This window comes from Heteronotia binoei, chromosome 1 (genome assembly GCF_032191835.1).
Source record: "Heteronotia binoei isolate CCM8104 ecotype False Entrance Well chromosome 1, APGP_CSIRO_Hbin_v1, whole genome shotgun sequence".
NCBI classification, from domain to species: domain Eukaryota; kingdom Metazoa; phylum Chordata; class Lepidosauria; order Squamata; family Gekkonidae; genus Heteronotia; species Heteronotia binoei.
This window is the reverse complement of record NC_083223.1, coordinates 131766779-131788798: the sequence shown is the minus strand read 5'-3', so window position 1 is coordinate 131788798 and position 22020 is coordinate 131766779. Positions and strand designations below refer to the sequence as shown.

Genomic DNA, 22020 nt, shown 5'->3' with positions numbered 1-22020 from the left:
AGGGGGATCACATCTGAAGCAAGCTTTATGGATACAAAAAGCATGAAAAAACTATGATCACAGAGGAGAAAGGTTACAAAAATAACATTATTTGCATATTGGGTTAGGCCTGAGTTTCAGAAGTCTGTTGGTCACTGCGAAAGATGTTTTGTATGCTGAAATAGATTCACTGTTATTTTAGCCTAGACCACTTTAAGCTGAATTGCTGTAAAGAGCCATCATAAGTGAGCAAAGACAACACATTTCTTGTACTTTCAACCAGATGTTTCACCTGATTGATGTAGGAATGTCTTATGCTTAGTACAGAGCTAAGGATATGCTTCCTTTCAGATTATGTCTGCTTAAAGTTGTTGCTGAGGAAGGTTGATAAATCTAAGGAATATAAATATAATATAACCTACAATGTAATTATAAATTGCTTCATTAAAACCATTTAATTCACACCATGTACCTGTGTGGGTTTTTTGGCAACTTATCCTTTACCCTGAGAATCTTGGTAACATTATAGTGTCAGTGGAAGTATTTCCAAACTTCCACTGGAAGTTTTCTAAGTGGATCCATTTTATCTTTTATCCAGCTCTCATTTATTTAGTCTCACTAAATTCTCACTAAAATTTTACTTTTGTATCTGAACAGAGATGCTTCACTGATGGCAATGAGAAGACGTATTGAAGGCTTAACACCTGAAGAAATCAGAAACCTTTCCAGAGATGAAATGCACATGCCAACAACAATGGAAGATTTTGAAATGGCTTTAAAAAAAGTTTCGAAGTCAGTCTCTGCTGCGGACATTGAAAAATATGAGAAATGGATACTTGAATTTGGATCATGCTAAGCCTTCCTATCTTAAGAAATCTGCCTTAAGTCTTCAAACAATTCCAGAAGTAATTAAAAAGTAGCACTATATTTTTTAACTTTTTATAATTACACAAGCAATACTTAATAAAGTTGGTTTCTTAAACTGGAGCTTTTCTTTCCCCAGGCTCATGCACCAGTTCCCCTTCCCATTAATAATGCTATTGAGTGTGTTCTATAGAACCACACAGAAGTATTTGTGCTGAATAAATTGAATGGGTTCCCCCATTACGTAAATGTTCCACTGCAGTCAATATTTAGGTGTGAGGTACCAGGCTCCATTCAGTAACCATGTTTAACTAACAAAATACCGTATAAGAATAAATGATTGCCTTGTCTTGACCAAACAGAAATCTCATTTCAGTATTATGGGTATGTAGACCTTTGTTTTCTATGACTTACTGCAGTTAAACTACAAAAAATGCAGAAGAGGGTAGTTGAGGAATATGGGTAAAACCTTGGAACATATTTCCTTCCTGAGTAAAGTCATACATCTAGCTGGTGCTTAGAAACTCTGGATCACAAAACACAGCCTTTTTTGTTCAAGTACCATTAAAAAATCCAAATGGCCAGACAACTCTAAAAAATATTAAATTCTCTCAATGCGATTTATTGAAAAGTTGTGATCATACAAATTTGCCTGGAAAACTGCTTTGTAAATCACCATTTTAAAGGCAATTGTGCTCTTGCTTTGGAAATTTACACTGTACTGCAGCTTCAAGAAGCACAGTTTTAAAAGTGCTTACACCTTTTAGGAGGCCTTGTTTTTTTTATAGACCAAATAAAGTGCTTGTAATGTCAGGTTGTCTTTTCTACAGTAAAACCATTACACCAAAAGCCAATTCATCACAAGAGTGAAACAAAAGCTCCTTCCCATCGTTTCTCCCCAAAGGCACACTTAAGGATATCCAGCCTAAACTAACTTTCTTTTTGTTACAGATGTGTAACAAATTCCTCACACAATTCCATGTTAATACGGACTAATAGCTTAGACTCATTTCCATTACCATGTAGAGTTTAAAGCTATTTTCTTAATATTTATCTGGAAGCATGTCTTACTAAAATCTGTAAAAATATTTGCACATTGAGGTTATTTGGATTAGTGTGGCAGGTTTATACAGCCGCTGTGTTTCAGCTGATCTTTGAAAAATTACTTCACAGAAGTTAGAATTTATTGCCGCCATTCTATAAGGAACCTGCTAGGCTTTGTGTGTGTGAGAGAGAAGACATTAGGGTGGTTGAAGTGAAACAATTATCTCCTTAGGGCCTCACTGTTAGGTGTCTTTTAAAATGCTGATATTCCATAGTCTTTTCTTAATAGCATTACACAATATATTAAGGATCATGCCAAATACCGGGTCAAACTCATACAAATACTTGAAGACAAACATTTTTAAATACATTTTTCCTCTATATTGTCTTTTTTCTCTGGAACGTCTGGAAGCACGCTGATTGCAACCACAGGTATAACGTTGAAACCAAGGTGGAGGATTCCCCTGGACAAAAAGAACAAGTTATCATTAAAACACATGGATGTCCTAAGATTTCTGCTGTGCTTTTCACTTTTAACTGCCTCTTAGCTTTATTACTAAAAGCAACCTGAGAGGGGGCATTAAGTATATCTAAATGTCAGCTGTTTTGGGCTATGGTCTTGATTTTACCAACCTGTTTTCCTTTGAAAAGTGAGATGATGATATAGAGATGGATGCTACAACAGAAGGCTGACTGACCTTGGACAGACTTGTTATTCTCAAAATAAGCTCCCAAAAGATAAAGTTGTTGACCAAGATGCTAGAATCAAATCTGTATTTGATCCTGTGGCCATTTGGTCATACCATTACCCTAGGGAGAAACCTATAACATGGCTATCCAGCTCATTACTAGGCTAGTACAATGCATGTGTGGACATTTTAATTTCTAAAGAGCACTTCTTAAAGTGGTGCCAGCCAAATGTGAAGATTACTTTGAAAGTTCAGCACTATATTACACGTGTGAAATTCGACCAAAGATTATGCAATTATAAGAACGGAGGGAGGAAAGGAAAAAAACTAAAAGCTTGCATGATACCAGCTTGCTTTTATAGAAGAAAGTATAAGTAGCACTTACTTAGGCTCACATGGGCAAAGCACTTTTAAGACTTTTATGATTAAAGCTGCTCCTGTAACTCCAACCACAATGACCTCCATCAAATTGAAGAATACAGGAAATGACCGAAGCCAGAACTTGCAAAGCTCTTTCCTCAAGTCTTCCACCCACTGGCACATCACCTGCAAATATGCAATGCTGCACATGAACCCTTTGACAACCAATCCACAAAACATGAAGACTGGTTTGTATCTTCAGATCTGCAAATGGGGTGAATTCACAGAAGGGTTTTTACTACACACCACTTGAATGCATCCCCTTCTGAAAAGCCATTTTTAAAGGACAGGGAACCCTTGGGAGTAGAATGGCATGGGGGTGGCTGCTGCCAACGGGCAGCTGACAGAAATTGTTCCACCTTGCTATATCATGGTTCTCCCTGCTTTGTCTTTTAATATAAAGTCTAATTTTGCCTTTCTTCGTAGGAAAGGTGCTCTGGGAATAATTTTAGCTGGGCTTTCTTGTAACTTCTGTTTTACTACAATATCTTTTTTAGAGGAAAACTCAGAAATGTTCACAATGCTCCCAACAGAACATTTATATTTTGTTTCATTTTCAATTCTTTAAGAATCATAGGATCATAGAGTTGGGACTGCCAGGAAATTCAAATACCTCTCCCCACACACACCATGACCTCTGTTCCATGCCCAGAACATGGCCAAAAAATCCCAGCTGCTGAATTTGTCTTGTTCATTGCAGTTGCACAGCAGACAATATTCAGGGAGCCATGATCCTGAGATCCCCTCCAGGATATTCACTGTCCACTCAGTCCCTCTGTGTGTATATTTGAAGAGTGCATGTGTGTGTGTATATATCTTCAATGTACCTTCCTTTGCATTTACACTACCCCTCATTTTCCATTCTGTTATTCATTCAATACAGTTTGGAGAGTCCACTGGCATTCTTCACAGTTTGCTTAGATTTCACCATCCTGAAGAATTCAATGTAATCCATAACTTTGATGATTCACTACTGATCTCCAACTCAACGTTAAACAGCACTATCTCCTTATGAGAGGTCACTACTTTCTTCCTTAAATGCAGAAAACTGCTTCCTGGTCTTAAATATCCAGTCAATAAGAGGATCTCTCCTCCCATCTTATGATTCAGGAGCCTTTGGTGAGGTACCTTGTGAAAAGATTTTTGAAATGCTTGTATGTAATGCCTGCCAAATAACCTGTCTACGTGCTTGATTAAATTCTCAGTTCTAAAAGGTTGGTGATGCAGGACTTCCCTTTGCAGTAGCAGTGCTGGTTCTTCCTCAATGAAGAAGTAACTGTTACTTTCTTAATGTAAGAGCCACATAGAATAAACATCAGACATTAGAGAGCCGCAAGACAGGAAGAAAGGAAAGCAGATAGATGGGGAGGGGAGGTAGAGGTAGAAAGAAAGCAATTTTAAATGCATTCTCCAAGCCGCCTACTGGCTTGGCTTGGAGAAATGATTTAAAGAGAAAATGCCTTCTCTAAGATGACCAATGGAGCAGTGGGAGCTTTAAGAGCCACACAATACATGTGAAAGAGCCACACGTGGCTTCTGAGCTGCAGTTTGGCCACCCCTGCCTTAAACAGTGTTCTCTGTAGTTTCTCAGGACTGGATTTTGGCTGATTTCAGTCATTTTCCAGACTCCCCATGGATCTTTTCAAATGGCTATCTTTGAATCTCCAGAATTCAGTAATGAAGATTTTAAGTACGTGTAGCATTTTTGTTAAAAGTAGCCACCTTTTAAATCTGAGCTCTCAAATTCATGCCACCTGATACAAAGGACTTGTTAATGAGAACGCCTAGGACAGCACATATTCATCCTGTGCTGCACCAGCTACACTGGCTTCCAGTTGAACAGTAAGTCAGGTTCAAGGTTTTGGTTTTGATCTTTAAGCCTTGAGTGGTCTGGGACCGACGTATCTACGCAACCACCTCCTGGAAGGGCATTAAGCTGTACTAATCAGGACTTACTGGTGATCCCTGACCCTAAAGAGATCCAGTTGTCTTCAACAAGGGCTAGGATGTTTTCACTCCTGGCCCAGATCTGGTGGAACTCTCTGCCAGAGAACATCAGGGCCCTTCGAGATCTTCTACTGTTAGTTCCACAGGGCCTGTAAGGCAGAAATGTTCTGCCAGGCTTTCGGTTAAGGACAGTAATGGTTGCCAGACTGGCACCTCCCCACCCCTTAGTGGTCCCTTACTGCTGTGTCCAGAAATCTAGACTGAAAAATTTTAATAAAATGATATTAGGATTTGTAATAGTTATTTTAATCATTTTTACTGATCTTAAATGTATTTATAAACTATGAAGTACATCTCCCAGGGCCCAGCTTTGGTTGGGATAGGGTGATTCATCAAGTCGAAGGTATGTATGTATAAACAAACAAAAAAACAAAGAAACTTGTAATCTGATAGCTTTAGAACATCATGCTGCCACCTGTAATGAAAAGAGATCCTCAGACACCCTCCCCCAAACAATGACTCAAATGTGAGTCTCTCCTCACAGTCTTCCACAATGACAGCTGCTATAATGAATTAAGTTAGTTTTATTTGTAGTTAGAGAAAGCATACCTTGTAAGAGGATGTAGGATCTGTTCTAAGAGGAGTCTCTGGTAATTTGCCAGGCAATGTCTCTTCATCTACTGTGGTTTCTACTTGCCTGAGAAGATAGTGACTAGTTGTTTGCAGTGGACTTTCAATATCTACTTACACAAAAATATAAGGAAAAAATCAGCTTAACAGACTGCTTCTGGTGTTTTTATTTCACCACATCACTGTTCCTAGAGAGAAAGAAGCAGACTGAGGGCAAAATAATAAAGAAGTGCTACATTTGAAAATGTTTCAGTATATGTTTTATCTTATAAGAAAGTGCACAATGAAAGCTGCATGTGACACTAGCAATATGATACCAGTGTGAAGCTTCAAAAGGTTTATTATTTAGCACAGGCATAAAAGACTGGACAGTGGACACTGTACCCACACTATTTTATGCTAGTGCAGGAACAGGGGGAAACAGAGAAGGAGTAGTTCTCAAATGGATCATTGCATACCCCTCTGGTTCTCGAATAATTACAAATGGGATTCTGAATATTCATCTCTTTTCTCCATCCAGCTCAGAAGTCTCACCTGGCAGAGGGAAATTATTATTTTGGGATCTGAGCTGGACAGCTCTCACAGCTTGGAAGCTTCAGCTGGTACAGGATATTGTTACCCAACCTTTAACGGGCACAGGAAGGTGGAAGCATGTCCACTCAGTACTACACAGACTGCAGTGACTATCAATAAGTTTCATGGTCCAATTTAAGGTGCTATTCTTCTTTTGTTTCTGTAATATTGTTCTCAATCCACATAACGGTAATGTTTATTTAACACATTTACAGGTCAGTTTTCCACCAGTCAAGTTCTAAGTTTTAATCTTTTATCTGAATTTTATGTGTGTTCTTATGGCTGTATTATTCTATATTTTATAGTAACATATTCCGAATCACCAAATGTTACTGTTGGACTAAGCTGGTCATCAACTGTAACACTAAACTTGACTTGACACAATTCAAACGGCTTAAGCCACTTAAACCAACACTGTAGGATAAAATTATAAAACAGAACAGCAAATAATCACTGAATAAGCTGCATAAAGAAAACATAAAATAAAACAGGAATTACAGAAACATTGTCCAAAAATGGGAAACCTAAGTGAAAACAGAAGAAACGAAACATTATCATATACCCTTTCTTGCAATATTAGGAAGTGTGAATAAGACATCATTGTCCCTAGGGATAGAATACAGCATGCTTTCCTTCAAAGGAACGGTGTAATTTGAATGCCTAAGCACTCTTAAATCTTTCACAAGTATGTCAATTTCAGTCACTTCATCTTGTTGAACCTGCAAAAGAGAAGAGTTAACAAAGATTATTTACTCAAAACATTTTTATGCCACCTTGCCCTTTAAGTCGGGGTGTCGAACTCATTTGTTATGAGGGCCGGATTTGACATAAATGAGACCTTGTTGGGCCGAGGCATGTGTACCATAAAATGTAATGCCAAGTAGCAGACATATAAACTTTATAAAGGGCACAGACATACAATTAAAGATTAAATTTTTTGCTTAAAATAAAATATGCTTAAAATATTAGCCTGCTTGCAATATTTTGTTTTACAGTCTCTGATAAATGTCACCTCTTGCTATGAATTATTGCATCAAAAACTGCAGACAATGCCTGTGCTATACCAGTCTTGAATATGTGCTGTTCAGGTGTGCACATCTTTAAGTTGCAAACCTACTTTTGATTCATTGACATACATTACAGACATCTCACGGTCAATGCTTTGAGCCTAAGAACCAGAGGAACATGAAGTAGCTGGGCATTGTGAGCTTCTGTACAGAAGTTGCTTAACGTACTAGTCAAGAACATGTGAAGGCACCATGGAACAGATTGAGGGCTATATGCTTGTCTACAAAACTATCATTTTCCCCAGAAAAATTACTACAACTAAAAAAAAATACAACTTCCCCACCAAAAAACAACTACAAGAACAGAGAGACAGCCAAGTACAGTGGTCAGTGTCAGCCTACTATCTGGGAAGTCTAAATTCAAGACCTCCAATCAAAGGAAAATTTGCTGGGTAAATCTGGTCTGGAACACACTCTCAGCCTAATGCTGATATTTCTCTTCTAAATAGTTCATGTGCTTTCCTATTGAGAAATGAGTACAGTGGAGGGCATGAGTACAATGAAAAAGAGGAAGGGAACCCAGTTACAAGCCGAACAAAACTCTCTCTCTCATTCTCTCTCTGTAGCAAGGCAAAAAGCTCATACCTTCACTAAAACGTTGCTAGTCTTAAAAGCATTCTTTGTAGTTCTCCTGATGGTGGGGACTGGGCAAAGGAAGCTCTGGCTCTTTCTTTCCTTCTCCAGGGCAAGAGGAGGGGGAGGAGCCTCAGCCATTCATTAGAAGGAAGAGAGGCTTGTCTCAGTAGCTCTGCAGAGTGATTAATTGAGCCTGGCAAACTTAATCAACCAGCAGAGCTATACAGCCAAGCTCCCTCCTCGGCTGAGGCTGCTCCTCCCTCCTCCTCCTCCCTTTGGGAAAAGGGAGGGGGGAGAGGGAAAGGCTGCTTTGCTGCTCTGGCTTATCCGGGGAGAAACACAAAATGGCGGCCCAAAAAAGCAGGCAAGGGAAAATGAAGCAGATGACAGCCAATTGCTGGGGGGGGGGGCTGATTGGAGCCCTCTGCGGGCCTGATCTGGCCTGCGGGCCATATGTTTGACACCCCCGCTTTAAGTGAATCACATCTGCAACTCAGTTCTTGAGTCTTTATGAGATGTGTGACTTGCAACTTCATGATGCCATTTACAAAAGCCCAAAGTGCTCAAGTGACAAAGTAATCTTTGAGTTACACAACCTGGAATGAAGATGACTCAAACTGCAAGGGGCAGGGATGCTGAGCAGAGAAGATCTTAAAGTCATAGCCTTTTTGTTTTTGTATTTTGGATCAGCAAAGCTGCAAACAACTTCCATATATTTATATGCATATTTCTGAATGGAAACAGCATTGTTCACATGACATTAAACAAATACACTGTGATAGCAATGGCATTTATTTCTTATCTTTCTCCCCCTCTTGCACTCCTGCCCCTTCCCAGCTATAGACTGACTCTGTTGTGAAACCACTTCTGTACTATTGAAAGTGACAGATGAATCAAGAAAATGAAAATAGTAATACCAACCCATTTCCTAGGTTCAGGTGCATAGCTGCATTGGTCTGAAGCAACAGAATGAAGTTTGAGTCCAGTGGCACCTTTAAGACCAATAAAGTTTAATTCTGGGTATAAACTTTCATGTGCCTGCACAGATCTTCAGATACAGAAAGCTTATACCCCTAATAAACTTTGTTGGTCTTAAAAGTGCCACTGGACTCAAACTTTGTTCCATTTCCTAAGTGTCATGGATATTTCTTTTCAAAGCAATCTTATTAAATAACTAGTTCTATAGAAGAGACAGAGCCCATCAATCTGCCAACCATTTCGGATGCCTTATGACTTGTGCACAATGCACCGTATCTTTTCTAAATACCCGCATGAGAGTATTTGCCACACCCATTTGTGCATTTTTCTCATAGCTAGCTGTTGTACAGTAATTCTGCAGGATGTTATTTTTAGCACTCCCATTGTTTCATACAACGGATTTAGAGATGCACTGCAAAGTAAGTGCAAGCAGACTCTGAGGAGGCAAGTATTTGTGATGAACATGAACAGTTTGCTTGATATTCATTTTTGCGCCCTCATTCCATTCTTCTTCTGATGAAACACAGGCTTTAAGTTTCCCAATTTGGGAAGCCTGAAATCAAGGTTCATTGTGTTGTGGTGACCAAAAGAAAGTACCCAGATTGAATATCTTCCCCACAAAGTGCCTAAAAACCTGAATTCATATAACATATGGCAAACTAGTATTTGACTTGAAGTTTATGCAAACTAGCAAGCTGTCAGTAGCTCTTGGCACATAAAGAGAAGATGGAGGTGGGGCATGAGCATTACTAATCAGCCATTTTCATATCTGCCATGAACAAGCAGGGGTTTGCTGCAACATCTTAATGCACCCCATGTGTGCTTAATGCACCCCATGTGTTGCCTTAGGAAAGGAAGGTAAATTTCTGTTGAAATCTGCAGTGTTACTACAATATTTCAGTTGACACATTCTTCTTGATTGAGTTCAGACATTTCCAAAGTATACAAAAAGACAAAAAAACAAACAAACCAGAGTGCTAGCTTTTAAATTTTTCAGAATTTGCCATGACCTGGATGTTACAAAAAATTTAAAAAGATGTGGGGAGGGAAAAATAGATGTTTCCAGCTGTGATTTTAAGGCCTTTTTTTCCCAGCATCCTTGTGCTCAATGCCAGCTCAATAATAAAGGAGAATGAACTGGGAAGAGAATTTACATATGGGAATTTACCCATAACATGAGATAAAACTACCTTATTTGAGTAATGTAGCCTACTGGCAAGAATATATTTTCCCACTGGTGGATCCTTCATGGCTTATTAAGAATAGATTTGCCAACCAGGCCCTAAATCAACTTGGCAAATGATCCAGTCCTGGATCCAATTAATAGCTAAATAGGATTACCGGATGAATTACTTATAAAAATAGGCAACTCTAGGAACAAAACGGATTTTTTAAAAATCTCTGTATGAAACCATAGTGCCATTCACAAGAGCCACGTGTTTTTGAACACATATTTTTGTCTTTCTTGCGGGCTTGCATTTGCAGAAAGATTTGCAATAATTATTATAAAGTAATGCAACTTTCCAAAAGCAGAGCAAATGATTAATTCAGGACCCACATCTGCTGAACAAAGAGGACAGGTAGACTAGGCAGGCTGAGTTGCAGACAAGAGCATGATTGTACATAGTATATTAGCTGAAGTGTACACCCAGGGAGACCCAAAGGGAGACTACCCTCCATGAAACTCATCTTGGGCCAGTCACTTTTCTCTCACCTGCTTGTCATGCATGAGCGGAGAACCAAACACGCCTCCCTTGGAAGCAGGAAAACAGGCACACATAAAATAGGCACACATGATGGTTTGGAGGTATAGGGTGTGCTGCAGAACTACATGCGCATGCTGGAGCATAAATATGCTCACTGAGATTTATAGACATGCCAGAAAATAAAGTAATTTGAAGAAATATTCACCTGCTTTCCATCAATTTCTGTCACTTCTTCCTGAACGACAATCAACTGCAAATTGGAGCTGGATGCCAATGGCCACTCATGGATCATAATGCGAACACTAACAATTCCTAATCGCTCTTGATTCAGTAGGTTGTTGGCATTCCCACTCTCCACTATCAACAATAAAATTGTATGTCACAGAGTGGTCATGCAGAAAGGCATAATCTCCAAATACAAGTTACATATAAAACTGTGGCATGCCTTGCAGGTGGGATCCTGACCCACTCTACAGAATAATTTGGGGGCACCATTGCTCATTACAAGGTTCAAGTCAAGTGCAAGGTTCAAGTGCAAACACAAATACCTGACATTTCCAAAACCCAAATGAAAACTCCAGCAGCCTTCCTTATTACAATGGGGTTGCAACAGTGAAGTTCAGCATTGCATACTCATTTCCACCATTGTAGGCACTGTGGCCTTATGTAGCCAAGAAAAGAATTAGGATGGAGTTCATGGAAGTCAAGTAAAGGGAAAGGCTGAACCACAAACAAAGACAAAAAAACCCCCCTGAACTGCAGAAAGCAACAGCTTGTGCACACAGCATGCTGGTGAAACTGCTTCTGGGTGGGAGAAAAATGTGATAAAATACTAGCAATTAAAAAAAAAACCTGGTCATTTTTAAACACCTTTGGTTTTATAGATTCTGCTGACATTTTCAATTGGTAGCTCCCAACGGCTGTTAACAGATGGTACAGAATGGAAGGGAAGCAACAACTGATACCTTATTTCGACCTTTCTCCCCCTCTTGCACTGATCTCAGTAGCAGAAATGTCCTTGTCACTATCTTTATTCTGCAAGTAGATTCTGCATTAATATCCCAATAGTGCCATTCAAAGCACAGTTACAACCTTCTAAATCCATTGACTTCTATGGACTTAGAAGGTTGTAACTGTTTAAGATGGCACTGTGAGACTCATAGTTTTCATTTTAAAAGAAAGCAACTAGCCCTGAAAGCCTGTGAACAATGCTTTGGAAGCTAAAAAGGAGCTCAAGAGGGCTTCCAATGGACAAAGGGGCAGGCTTCAGTGTCTTGAATTGCTTACTGCCCCCTCCCCCAAATAACAAGGCAAAATTAGGCAAGATAAAGATACACACACACATCCTTAATTTGCATAAATTGTGTAGGTGGCAAACTATTTCTAGGCACAAAATTTGGGTTACCCTGATGTAGAATTTGATTTTTTTCTAAATATGAGTAAAAAGGACACATGCTTCTGCTTGCTGATCTACAGTAATGTGGGCAGCATAACAAGAATCCTCCACATTGTGCAGTGAGTTTTCATTACAGCTGTATGGATATTGTTAGAAACCATATGTACTCTCATTGTACATATAACAAAATTGGTAAGGTGGTGTTAACTACCACACTGTTAACCACACACAGGACAATCACTAATAAAGTCTCTATTTTCCTAGATAATGGCCTATATTACTAGCTTGCAAAATCATTATTAAATATAATGGGGGGGGAACTAGTCTCAGAAGAAGTACATCTTCCAATCCCAGATCTCAAGAATCCCCTTCTTACCAGAAGAATGGAGTAATCTCCTTCTTACCAGAAGAATGGAGGTGGGCAGTTAGGGTAGAAAGCAGACTCAAACATATGCATGGTTAAAGTAATCCTTCCCCATCCCAGGATCCTTTAAGAGGCAAAGTCTTCCTGAAATTTCTAGTGCATAGATTTCTAGTGTACAGGATTTCACTAGAAACCAATACCTCTCCTTCCTTCCTGAAGCCCAACTCTGGTTGGAAGCAAGACATAGGCTAATAGCTTCTCTTCAGTAGCAACTACCCAACCTAGATGGCTGAAGGCTGGCACCTGCATGCTGCCAGGGATACATCTCACTAGCATAAGGTCAGGCACACATGTGCAACTCTCAGTCCCTCTCAGTTTTTGGGACAGGAACAGGGAAGTCATTCCATTTTCTTTTCTCTTGTTTCGCTACTGTTGTTGCAAGGAAAGGAAATATCTACTGTTTACCCTCTCCTTCTCAGACTTTCTACGATTTAGACACAGTGGATGTTTGCTTGAGGACATAACACAGAAAAGATTTATTTAGGGAGTGATATCACAACAATTAGAAGCTCCTTTCTGCCTAAAGATTCTTGTAACCTTGTAAAAGAAACTGGAGGCAAAGTCCATCCTTCCCATAGGCTCCCACAGAGCCCGTTATGGGAAAGGGCGGAATATAAGTTCACTAAATAATAATAGAACATCCCACTGAAGATGTTCTATTATTTCTGAGAAACTTTCTCAGAAATATGGTTAAGACTGCTGCCTTTACAATCTACACTCATGTTAAAGTATATTTACACCACGCTATGTTGAACAACTGCTGGTGTCCCTAAAGGAAATAGTGCTTAAATGTATAATGTTTTAGGCTTTCAAAAGCCAATTTAAAAAAAACATTAGCATTTCCTTAGCACAAAAGCTGATCATAAAGGATAGATGATATTAGAAGCTAACCTTGAGACTGGCCATAATCAGTGCATCAAGAGACAGCTCTGTGCATGAAAAAACTCAACGGCAAGTAATTGCTCTGGCCTTATAAATTATGTAAGACACTGTGTGTATCCCCAAATCATAACATTTCTTTACAACGGAAAACAGTACAGTTTCTCCCTTATTGATGCAATATTAATTTTTCCATTAGTGGATAATACTACTCTTTAAGAAACACATTCAATTCCAATAAAAATAGAATTTAAACTAATTTTAGAAAAGTAATGTTTTTCAAAGATTATCCAAAAGACGCTTGCAATTTTATATATGTTCTTTCTCCTACACCCATTCATTTGGATATATGCCAGGTTAAGAGAGGAGGCAGACAAGCCTTATCAGGGTGGAGTCACATCCTTGAATTTAGACTGCCTCGTCTGTTGCGCAAATTCCTTGCCTTCCACAAACAAATGGAGCAGTTTCCATGAAGTCAGAATTTGATCTGAGTTTGTATGGTAACCAGCAAGGACATCTCATTTTGTCTTTTTTCAATTTATATATACTTGATTTGTGAAACTGACAGAGCTTTGTGGCACCTTACAGACTGTTGAATTTATTACGGCATAAGCTTTTGTGAGATACAACTAACAACATCAGAAGTATCTAGCACAGTGAACTTTTTCACAAAAGCTTATGCCACAATAAGTTCATTAATCTTTAAGGTACCATGAGGTTCCTTAAGTACAATCCTATGTAAAGTTATTCCAGCCTAAACCCACTGAAATAAGTGGACTTAGACTGAAATAATTCTGCACAAGACTGGGTTGTTCGTTATTTTGACTGCAGCATGCTGATATGGATAGCCCTCTGGCATTAGATGTGCAAGGAGTATAATGCCACTTATTCATTACAGCATTTCATTATTGGTGAGTCACATGGAAACACATAGCTCAGATAAAGAATTAAGTGATACTCACATATCAATGTCTGGCACTTTATCCTGGTAACCCCACTCTTCAGTGAAAAGTCATTTACATACACTTGCCCATTAACATAGGTGATATTAAGGACAACCTAAACAAAATAAAAGGTGTACATACATTAAATACACACATTTGCCAACATAAGGCGGGAAGGTTGATTAATCTACATAAATCATAATAGCAACTATCAAGCATAAATTAAAGAAACTAAACTTTTAATCATTTTTTTTTTCAAAATAAGGAAAATTTAGTCATTTAAAAGGTTGAAATTCATGCCACACTGGATTCAATGTCTAAAACTCCCGGAAGTGTTATTGGCTGCACTCGTAAGAATATAACCCATGAAACTTCAAAAGTCTTCTATGAAAATAATACAGGCTATAAAATGTGTATGAGAGGCAGGGACATCAAGTGGACAGAACTCTAAAGGAGTTATACCTCAGTTCAGATTCTAACCCTGGCATGAACACTGCAGGCAGCCACTATCTTTCAGTCTCAGTTATTGTGTTTAAGGTGGGGTCAGCTTTCAGGGATCTGAAGATAAATACCCTTGTAACTTTGCTGTTATTTTTTTAAAAACCCTATTAGCTCAGGGGTGGGGGAAGTTATTTGCTGGAAGGAATTGTCCTCTGAACTATTCATGGCAAATCCAAATCCAACTATTAACTATTCATGAAATCTTGCAAAGTGTTGGGCAAATTTACAGTGGTCTTAAAATCATATACCTCTACCATTTCTAGTGCTGGATCACAATCAACAGAAGGTAAAAAAGACTTTTCACTCAATTTTTATCCCACTCTTCTTACTAAGAGCTCAGGATGTGGGGGAGTGTTCTTCTCTCCTCTTCATTTCATCTTCATAATAATCCTGTGAGGTGAGGCTGAGAAAGTGTGACTGGCCAGAGATCAACCCATGAGCTTCAAGACTGAGCAGGAATTTGTAGCCAGGTCTCCCTATTCCTACTCAATGCTCTGACCACCTTGAGGCAAGTATGGCAAGATTAACATACCTGTCCTTCCTTAAGATTCCCATTGTTTTGCAGCATACTAATGTTAATCTTGATTCTTTCCTGAAAAATGGCAAAGAGAGGAAAGAACTGTGAAGGAAAGAAAAGTGCCTCAGAACAGGTCACATAAACTACACTCTTGCATTAAACCCAAAAGCATTGAGAGCAGAACAAAAATCCTGAGTCGATCTCTAACAAAGGAGTGTAATGCAAAATAGAACCAATTCATCATAACAATGATTACAAATCTGTATGCTACAAGTATTTATATTTATGAGAGCCACCAATTTTTTCCTTATACTGGACAGCACCATATTATAAAATGTATATTTTAAAAAGTCTATAATATATTAAGGAACTTTATTAATTTAAAGTAAAATCAAATAACACTGGAAAAAAAAATCAGCCACTCAGCAGTATCCTGGTGTAACATGCTCACTAGGGATGGGCGCAGACCAGAAAATGCTGGTTCAGTTCACAAACAGAACCAGGCTGGTTCCCGGACCAGTTCGCAAACTGAATCACAGCCTGGTTCACGAACTGGTCCAGTTTTTAAAAAGCCCCCCACAGGGCTTTGAAGCTCCAAAATGGCAGGTTGTCTCCAGATCACTCTCCTCAATGTACCCACCAAGTCTGGTCCACACTGAACTTTGGGGGGCTGAGTTACAGACCCCTAATAAAGGTCATTCAGTGCAATGCTTTTCAATGGGATGTCACCTCTGCTGGTTCAGGAGTGACAAAAACTGACCTGGGTAAGCTAGAGGCCTACAACGCACACAACTGAGCCCACCTTGGTGGGGACTGCGGGGTATAAATAGAATTAAACATAAACAATTCCTCCCTGGGGTGACCCTTCACATGGCCCACATGTTACATGCATGTCAGATTTGGGGGGATCCAAGTAGCAGACCACCAAGAGAGGTGCCTCCAGGAAACTGTTTTTGGGAGAGTTGTCCAGCGTCAGTTTGAGACACTACAGTGTGGACTTGGTTAAGCTACAGGCATCAGACTCCCGGAGTACTTCCCTAGGGACCACCCACATGGCTGCAGGTGGCTTTGTCTTCCTGGAACCAGCCACCCAGCCCTGGTGACATGATGACTGATTGGGGCCAAGCCTTCCATCCTACCTGGGAAGGTGACAGGAACAACCAAGCTTGGCAACTGAGACTTACTGCACAGCTGTGGGAGGGGGAACTGGTGGACTAGCTAAGGGAATGTGTGGGAATATGTGGCAGAGGAGAAAGGATGGCTTTTTTGGAGGAGCAGAAAGGGTACCCCAGTCAGAGAAGAGGGCAGTTAGCCAAGCCCCCCAGAAATCTGTAGGTAGTTTGGGTGCCTGTGGGAGAGGAGAGAGGATACCACCCAGATAGAGACTCAAGCAATGCAGGAAGAAATGGGTGCTTTTTGGAGGAGCAGAAAGGGGACTCCACAGTTAGCATGCAGAGAAAAGGGCAGTTTTTAGAACCCACAAAAGTGAACAGTTCACCCCCAAATCAAATCAAAAACATGTTTTTAAATGAAAAAAAAATCTATCCATGTTTCCCACTCCTTACAGCAAGGAAAGGAGAAAAAAGAGAGAGGTGATGCTTTTACTTTGGCAGTTTGAAAAGAGGCCAGGAGATTCAACTGGTTTCTCCACACACCCCAGTAATTCTCCCCCCTCAGTCCACCAAAAGATATTCTTTCATGCGCAAGAAGAACAAGACTCGCAAAAACCAGACGCAAAGAGGACAGGAATGTGCCTCCAGTGATTATATACATCCCCACCCCCATCCTGAGGAAGTCAGATCGATGCCTATCATTGGAAATCAGACTTGCCTGTCAGCTTCAGACTGTCACTATTGGTCCCTCGATGGCTGGAAATATCCCACCCATACCCACTTTTCAGCACAAAACTCCATGGGTGTAGTTTCTTTGCCAAGAGTGCACAAGAGGTTCCGAACTGGGCAGAAAGTTCGGAGACTTCCTGGCCCAAACATGTGACTTTCCAACTGAACTGTAGACCGTTGATAGGATGGCTGTTTAATCCATCAACGATTTATCTAGTGACCCCTGCCATAACATAAGTGAACAGAACGACATCAGGAAGATCACTGCCGTCCAAATCATGGAATGATCCAGGCAACTGGAACTGGGTTTAGATCGCTGTTTTAAATTATTGTATAATCTTATATTGTTTTAGATTGTTATTTTATATTACTGTATAACCTAATTGTTTTAAACCCTATATTGTATAACTTATTGAAATGTTGTTAGCCGCCCTGAGCCTGCCTAGGCGGGGAGGGCGGGATATAAATAAAATGTATTATTATTATTATAACTGTCCAAATCTCTAACAAGGTAAAGTCCAGGTCAGATTTTAGTTCGAGTTTGGGTCTGTGCCCATCCCTAATGCTCATAAACACAGCTACACAACTTCATCGCTCCCTCATTTGGTAAGATCAAAGTAGATATGACAGACTCATTTCTGGGAACATCTGCTCCAATCACATATAAAAGTGGGAAGACAGGTTGGTTTCAAAAGATTAAAAGGGACATACATAGAGAGGTGCTTAATCCACCTCCACAGATTATCCCCTTCCAATATTTCTGCTAGTGCTGGGATAAAAATCAACTCAGTGCAATCTTAACCAGGTGTATCCAGAATTCTACTAAAGTCTGCTCAATGAGACTCACTCCCAGAAAAGTGTTCTTAGGATTGCCCTGTTAGTGTTGTGGAGATGTAAGCCACAAGTGGAGAGAACAAGTTTTAGCATTTTCACCAATATGTTCCTTTTGCTCTCAAAATTGGGCCCAATTCTAGCTTTATACACCATTGTGGCAGGCCTGAAGTTAAGGAGGTTTGTGTCTAGTTTTGTCTTTAGAACTCTCTGCACAAAAGTCGGGACATGGGGCATGGGAAATGAAAGCATGTTCTTGCTGGATCAGACAAATGGCCCATCAAATCCAGAATTCTGTTTCCATCAGTGGCCATTCTGATCATCCAGAAAAGCAAACAGGCAAGACATGATGTGGAGGATTCCTCCTGTCTCTTGCCCCCTTATCATCAAGGAATAAAAAAAAACCCCTGACAATGAAGGATAGTTCAGAAATTGTGCTACGTTATTCTGAAGTCCTCTTTCTATGCTCCTTCCCTTCCTATTAATCACTAGTACAGAGAGCCCCCAAACAAGGAAGTACATCAGAACAAGACACCTACCAGAATGCACATCCTTAATGCACATTTCTGTGAATTATACTTAAAGAAAATCTTATTATAGAAATGGGAAATTTACTAAAAAAATAAGCAACAAAAACATTACGATATTTCTACATGGTTATTTTTATACATTGCCTTTAAAACTTTATGGATAAACGGCAGTCTGCAAATGATTTCAATACATGTAGTATTAAGGGTACTTTGGCTCAACTCCACTCTGAAGACATTTAGAAAAACTGGCAAAATTCAAACATAATAATTTATAATTATCATATGGTGTTGTGTAAAATAGCCAGGAAAATCTAAGATTGTCTGGCAGCTAAAAATTCTAGCTTTTTTAGTGTTATGCACCACTAGATGGCAAGCTAGACTTGTTTTTAAGGCAAGAGACATTTCAGAGGTGGTTTGCCATTGCTTGCCTCTGCATTGCAGCCCTCATATTCCTTGGAGGTTGCCTATCCAAATACTAGCCAAGGCAAAATTCAAACATATGTCTATCACGCAGTCTCTTTCACTTCATTGCAAAGTTACAAGAATGGCAGGAGAAAATGAAAGTACTGGGATCTGGATTGTAACTCTAAATTTCTTGCCTTAAGCAGCAAGTACCACACTGGATTTCTGTTACACACAATGTTTGCACTGCAATGGTCATCAATACCATTCCCTAGCATAGCATTTCTTACTTTGTCAAGCACATCTATTGCGTGACAAGAGGGAAGTTTTTCCTGGTAGCTCTTAATTACCCTTCATTTGAAAACTCCTGTGTGCTTTCTCATCATAATTGCAATAAATCCCACAGTGTTTCCTTTGTGATTAATTTAAAGAACTGACTCAAATTAATGGACCAAAAGGGAATGGGGGCAGCTGTGGAGCATTTGAACATTCAGCGACATTGTGAAAGGAGGGGAATTCTGCCTTGTGTAATAATTTGGAAAGGACACAGGAATTGTGCAACAGTGATCATACATAAGGAATGCATCAGAAGCAAAAGACTGCAAACACAATTTCTGGTACCTTTCAAGGGTCTTTGGAGCCCTTCCAGCTTAGATTTTTCAAGAAGATAAACCTCTAAAATATTTGTGGGTGGGAAAATAAAAAATAGAAAGATCTTACAAAGTGGTCTCTAATCCACAAAAGCTTTTGCCAGAACAAATAGATGGTAGTCTTTTAAGTGACATAACACTTCTGTTTAACACACTTCACTCTTTCACTCTCTCTTAAGGAACTCTTTACTGTCCCATGGGGCTCAACCATTGGAGACCCTGGGCCAAATCAAGCTCCCAGAATGATGCCCAGTAGCCCTTCTGGTGATAGTCTAGACTCTAGAGCAAAGAAAGGCATGTAAAACAAGGCACCTGCCACCAGAATTTACCAGCAGCCCATTGCAGCAAGTCTAGGTGGAAACTCTAGCTCACCGCATTTTTCAAAGTGATCCTTCAGGTAAACTAACTGTGTACAAGGACAAGAGGCAGCCTGTTAAGCCAGGCAAAACAGATCTGGAGCAAAGCAGGGGGACTGCCTCTGAACATGGAGGTTCCCTTCAGCCACCAAGGCTGGTAGCCATTGAAAGGCCTATACCCCCTGAATCAACCTCAAGCCTTTGTGTGATCTTGGCAAGCCAAGGCCCTAGCAATTCATCACAGCTGTTTGTTCCTTTTGCTCCTTATGATCATGCCAATAACATTTGATACATCGTTCGTCTTTTCTCAAATTTATCTTTCATAGGGACAATTTGGCTGCTTTTTCTTTTAGTTGCCAATGCGAGTGCTGTGTCCCAAGAAAACTACATAGCAACAACTCATATCCTTTTTAATAACCTTAAATTTTTTTTAAAAAAAAAATTTTTTAAGGCCCACAGGAGACAGGGGGAAGAGGGAAATAAAATATAACTCCTGTGAGGTTGTGCAAGAAGGGGCTGTTCAGGAATAAAGGCTTCCTTTACAGCTCTCATGCCAGCTCTGTACTTCTCCCCTTTTTCTAAGAATTGCATTCTATATAGTCAGGGGAAATAGTTCAGAATTTTCCTCTACTGTATTTCTTGAAAGCAATTATCTTTTCTGCAATAAAGATGGGACAAGATGCAGCAGGTAACTGGGAGCAAATAAATCAGGAATTCTCCAGACTCTTATTCCTTCCTTCTGCAACTTATAAGAAAACCCGATTTTTGGCTTTGAGAAGGGAAAGCATTGCAAGTCTTGTACAACAACTTGTGAAAATAAATTCTCAAAAACAAGTACAAAAAACAAAGAATGGAAGAGGCTGATAAATGCACCTTTGTGGGAAACTACATACAGTAAATTTTCCCAAATACACAGCGTTCAAAAGCAAGGGTCAAATTAATCAAATGTAAAAGCATACTTTTCAGCTGTTCATGACAGAGGCTCTGTTTGAGAACTCCCCTAGGCATTAGCTAGGAGACTGAAAGCAGTCCTAAGTGCTTGTAAGTTATGGTGCTCCAAAACCATCAGTGAAGTTTTAAACTTTGAATTAATATAGATATAACATAAAACACTTCGGGGTAACATCCACAAATCACGTAATGCATCAACAAGCTCTCTATCTGCGCTTCTTTATTTCCCATTTGAAAGCTCTTTTACTGTTGTTTATCACCTTATCAGTAAAGATCTGAATACAGAAATAGATGTGTGTCATTCTCTTAACACAGCTGAGATTTGTTATACCAAACACTCAATCTCAACGGATCAAAATAATTTTACAAATAAAGCACAGAAGTTATAGGAAAAGGCAGTCTGTTTTGAAAATATATGTAGACCGTCTCCAGTCTCTTGAACAAATCTGTGCAGGCAACACCACATTACTCTTCACTCAGTATTTACATACCCCAACAGCACGAGGCCTGACACTACTTCTTATGCAATTCTGCACATATACTAATACACAAATCTCCCTTTATTTTTTAAAAAGGCACAACTCCACATCGAGTCCATATTCCTTGGCATTTCATACAGATACACCATAATGCCATGCCATTATACCTCCTACACAGTTACCCCCGCACATAATACTTGCTGCAAACACACTTAGCATTTCACAGAAGACACAATGCAGCCGCTGTACCCACAACAGCCGTTACAAACCATCAGACTAAACCACCAGGCAGTCTTAGGTACCTCTGACCGGACAAGCATTCAGTTCCCTCCGTTGGCTCATCCCCAGCGTACATCGCGGCTCGCAAAGGATTTTTTTTCTCCCGCCTCTCCCCGGACAGACAGGACCTTTCCTTTTCCTACCTGGCTAACGATTTGGGACAAAAGAGCTGTGGGCTCCCGAACGGCCAGGCAGGGGGGCAGAAGCACTAGAAGAAGAAAGCCAGGGAGCGGCCAAAGGACTTCGCGTGGCCCCAGCGAAGCCTCCATCTTGGGAGCCAGGAATTAAAACAAAGTGAAACATCAACAAAGCAAGAGGCGGCGATAGGCGGAGCAGAAGCGAGGAGGAGTCCCGGCGGCGGGGGAGGGAAAAACAACCGGGAAAGATGCAGAAAGGGAATGCTGACAGCGAAGGCCGTGCAAAAGTGAAGCAAAGAAGAGACCTCAACGAATTAGGCCTTTCCTCGGGGATGTATTAAAACTAAGGGTAACGATTGCCCGTAGACTATACACGATTGCCAATAGAGACTACATGATTGCCCATAGAGAATAATGTGATTCCGTGCAT

At 39.9% G+C, this 22020-nt stretch overlaps 2 protein-coding genes across 3 annotated transcripts in view; one reads left to right on the top strand and one right to left on the bottom strand.

The window, feature by feature from the left end:
- The window catches only part of KATNA1 (katanin catalytic subunit A1), a 29340-nt gene extending 27684 nt beyond the window's left edge, over window positions 1–1656 (top strand). For both annotated transcript variants that reach the window (XM_060240753.1, XM_060240754.1), the window contains one exon: window positions 637–1656. In XM_060240753.1, coding sequence (XP_060096736.1) covers window positions 637–835 — 199 coding nt within the window. In that variant the 3' untranslated portion in view covers window positions 836–1656. The remainder of the gene's footprint in view (window positions 1–636) is intronic.
- GINM1 (glycosylated integral membrane protein 1) lies at window positions 1445–21784 on the bottom strand. Its single transcript, XM_060240755.1, has 8 exons — window positions 21597–21784; window positions 15150–15209; window positions 14135–14231; window positions 10679–10830; window positions 6709–6865; window positions 5553–5683; window positions 2962–3122; window positions 1445–2351 (listed from the first exon to the last, which is right to left on the bottom strand). The coding sequence occupies exons 1-8, from the start codon at window positions 21720–21722 to the stop codon at window positions 2249–2251; spliced, it is 987 nt and encodes a 328-aa protein (XP_060096738.1). The 5' UTR covers window positions 21723–21784; the 3' UTR covers window positions 1445–2248.
- Window positions 21785–22020: the final 236 nt, after the last annotated feature.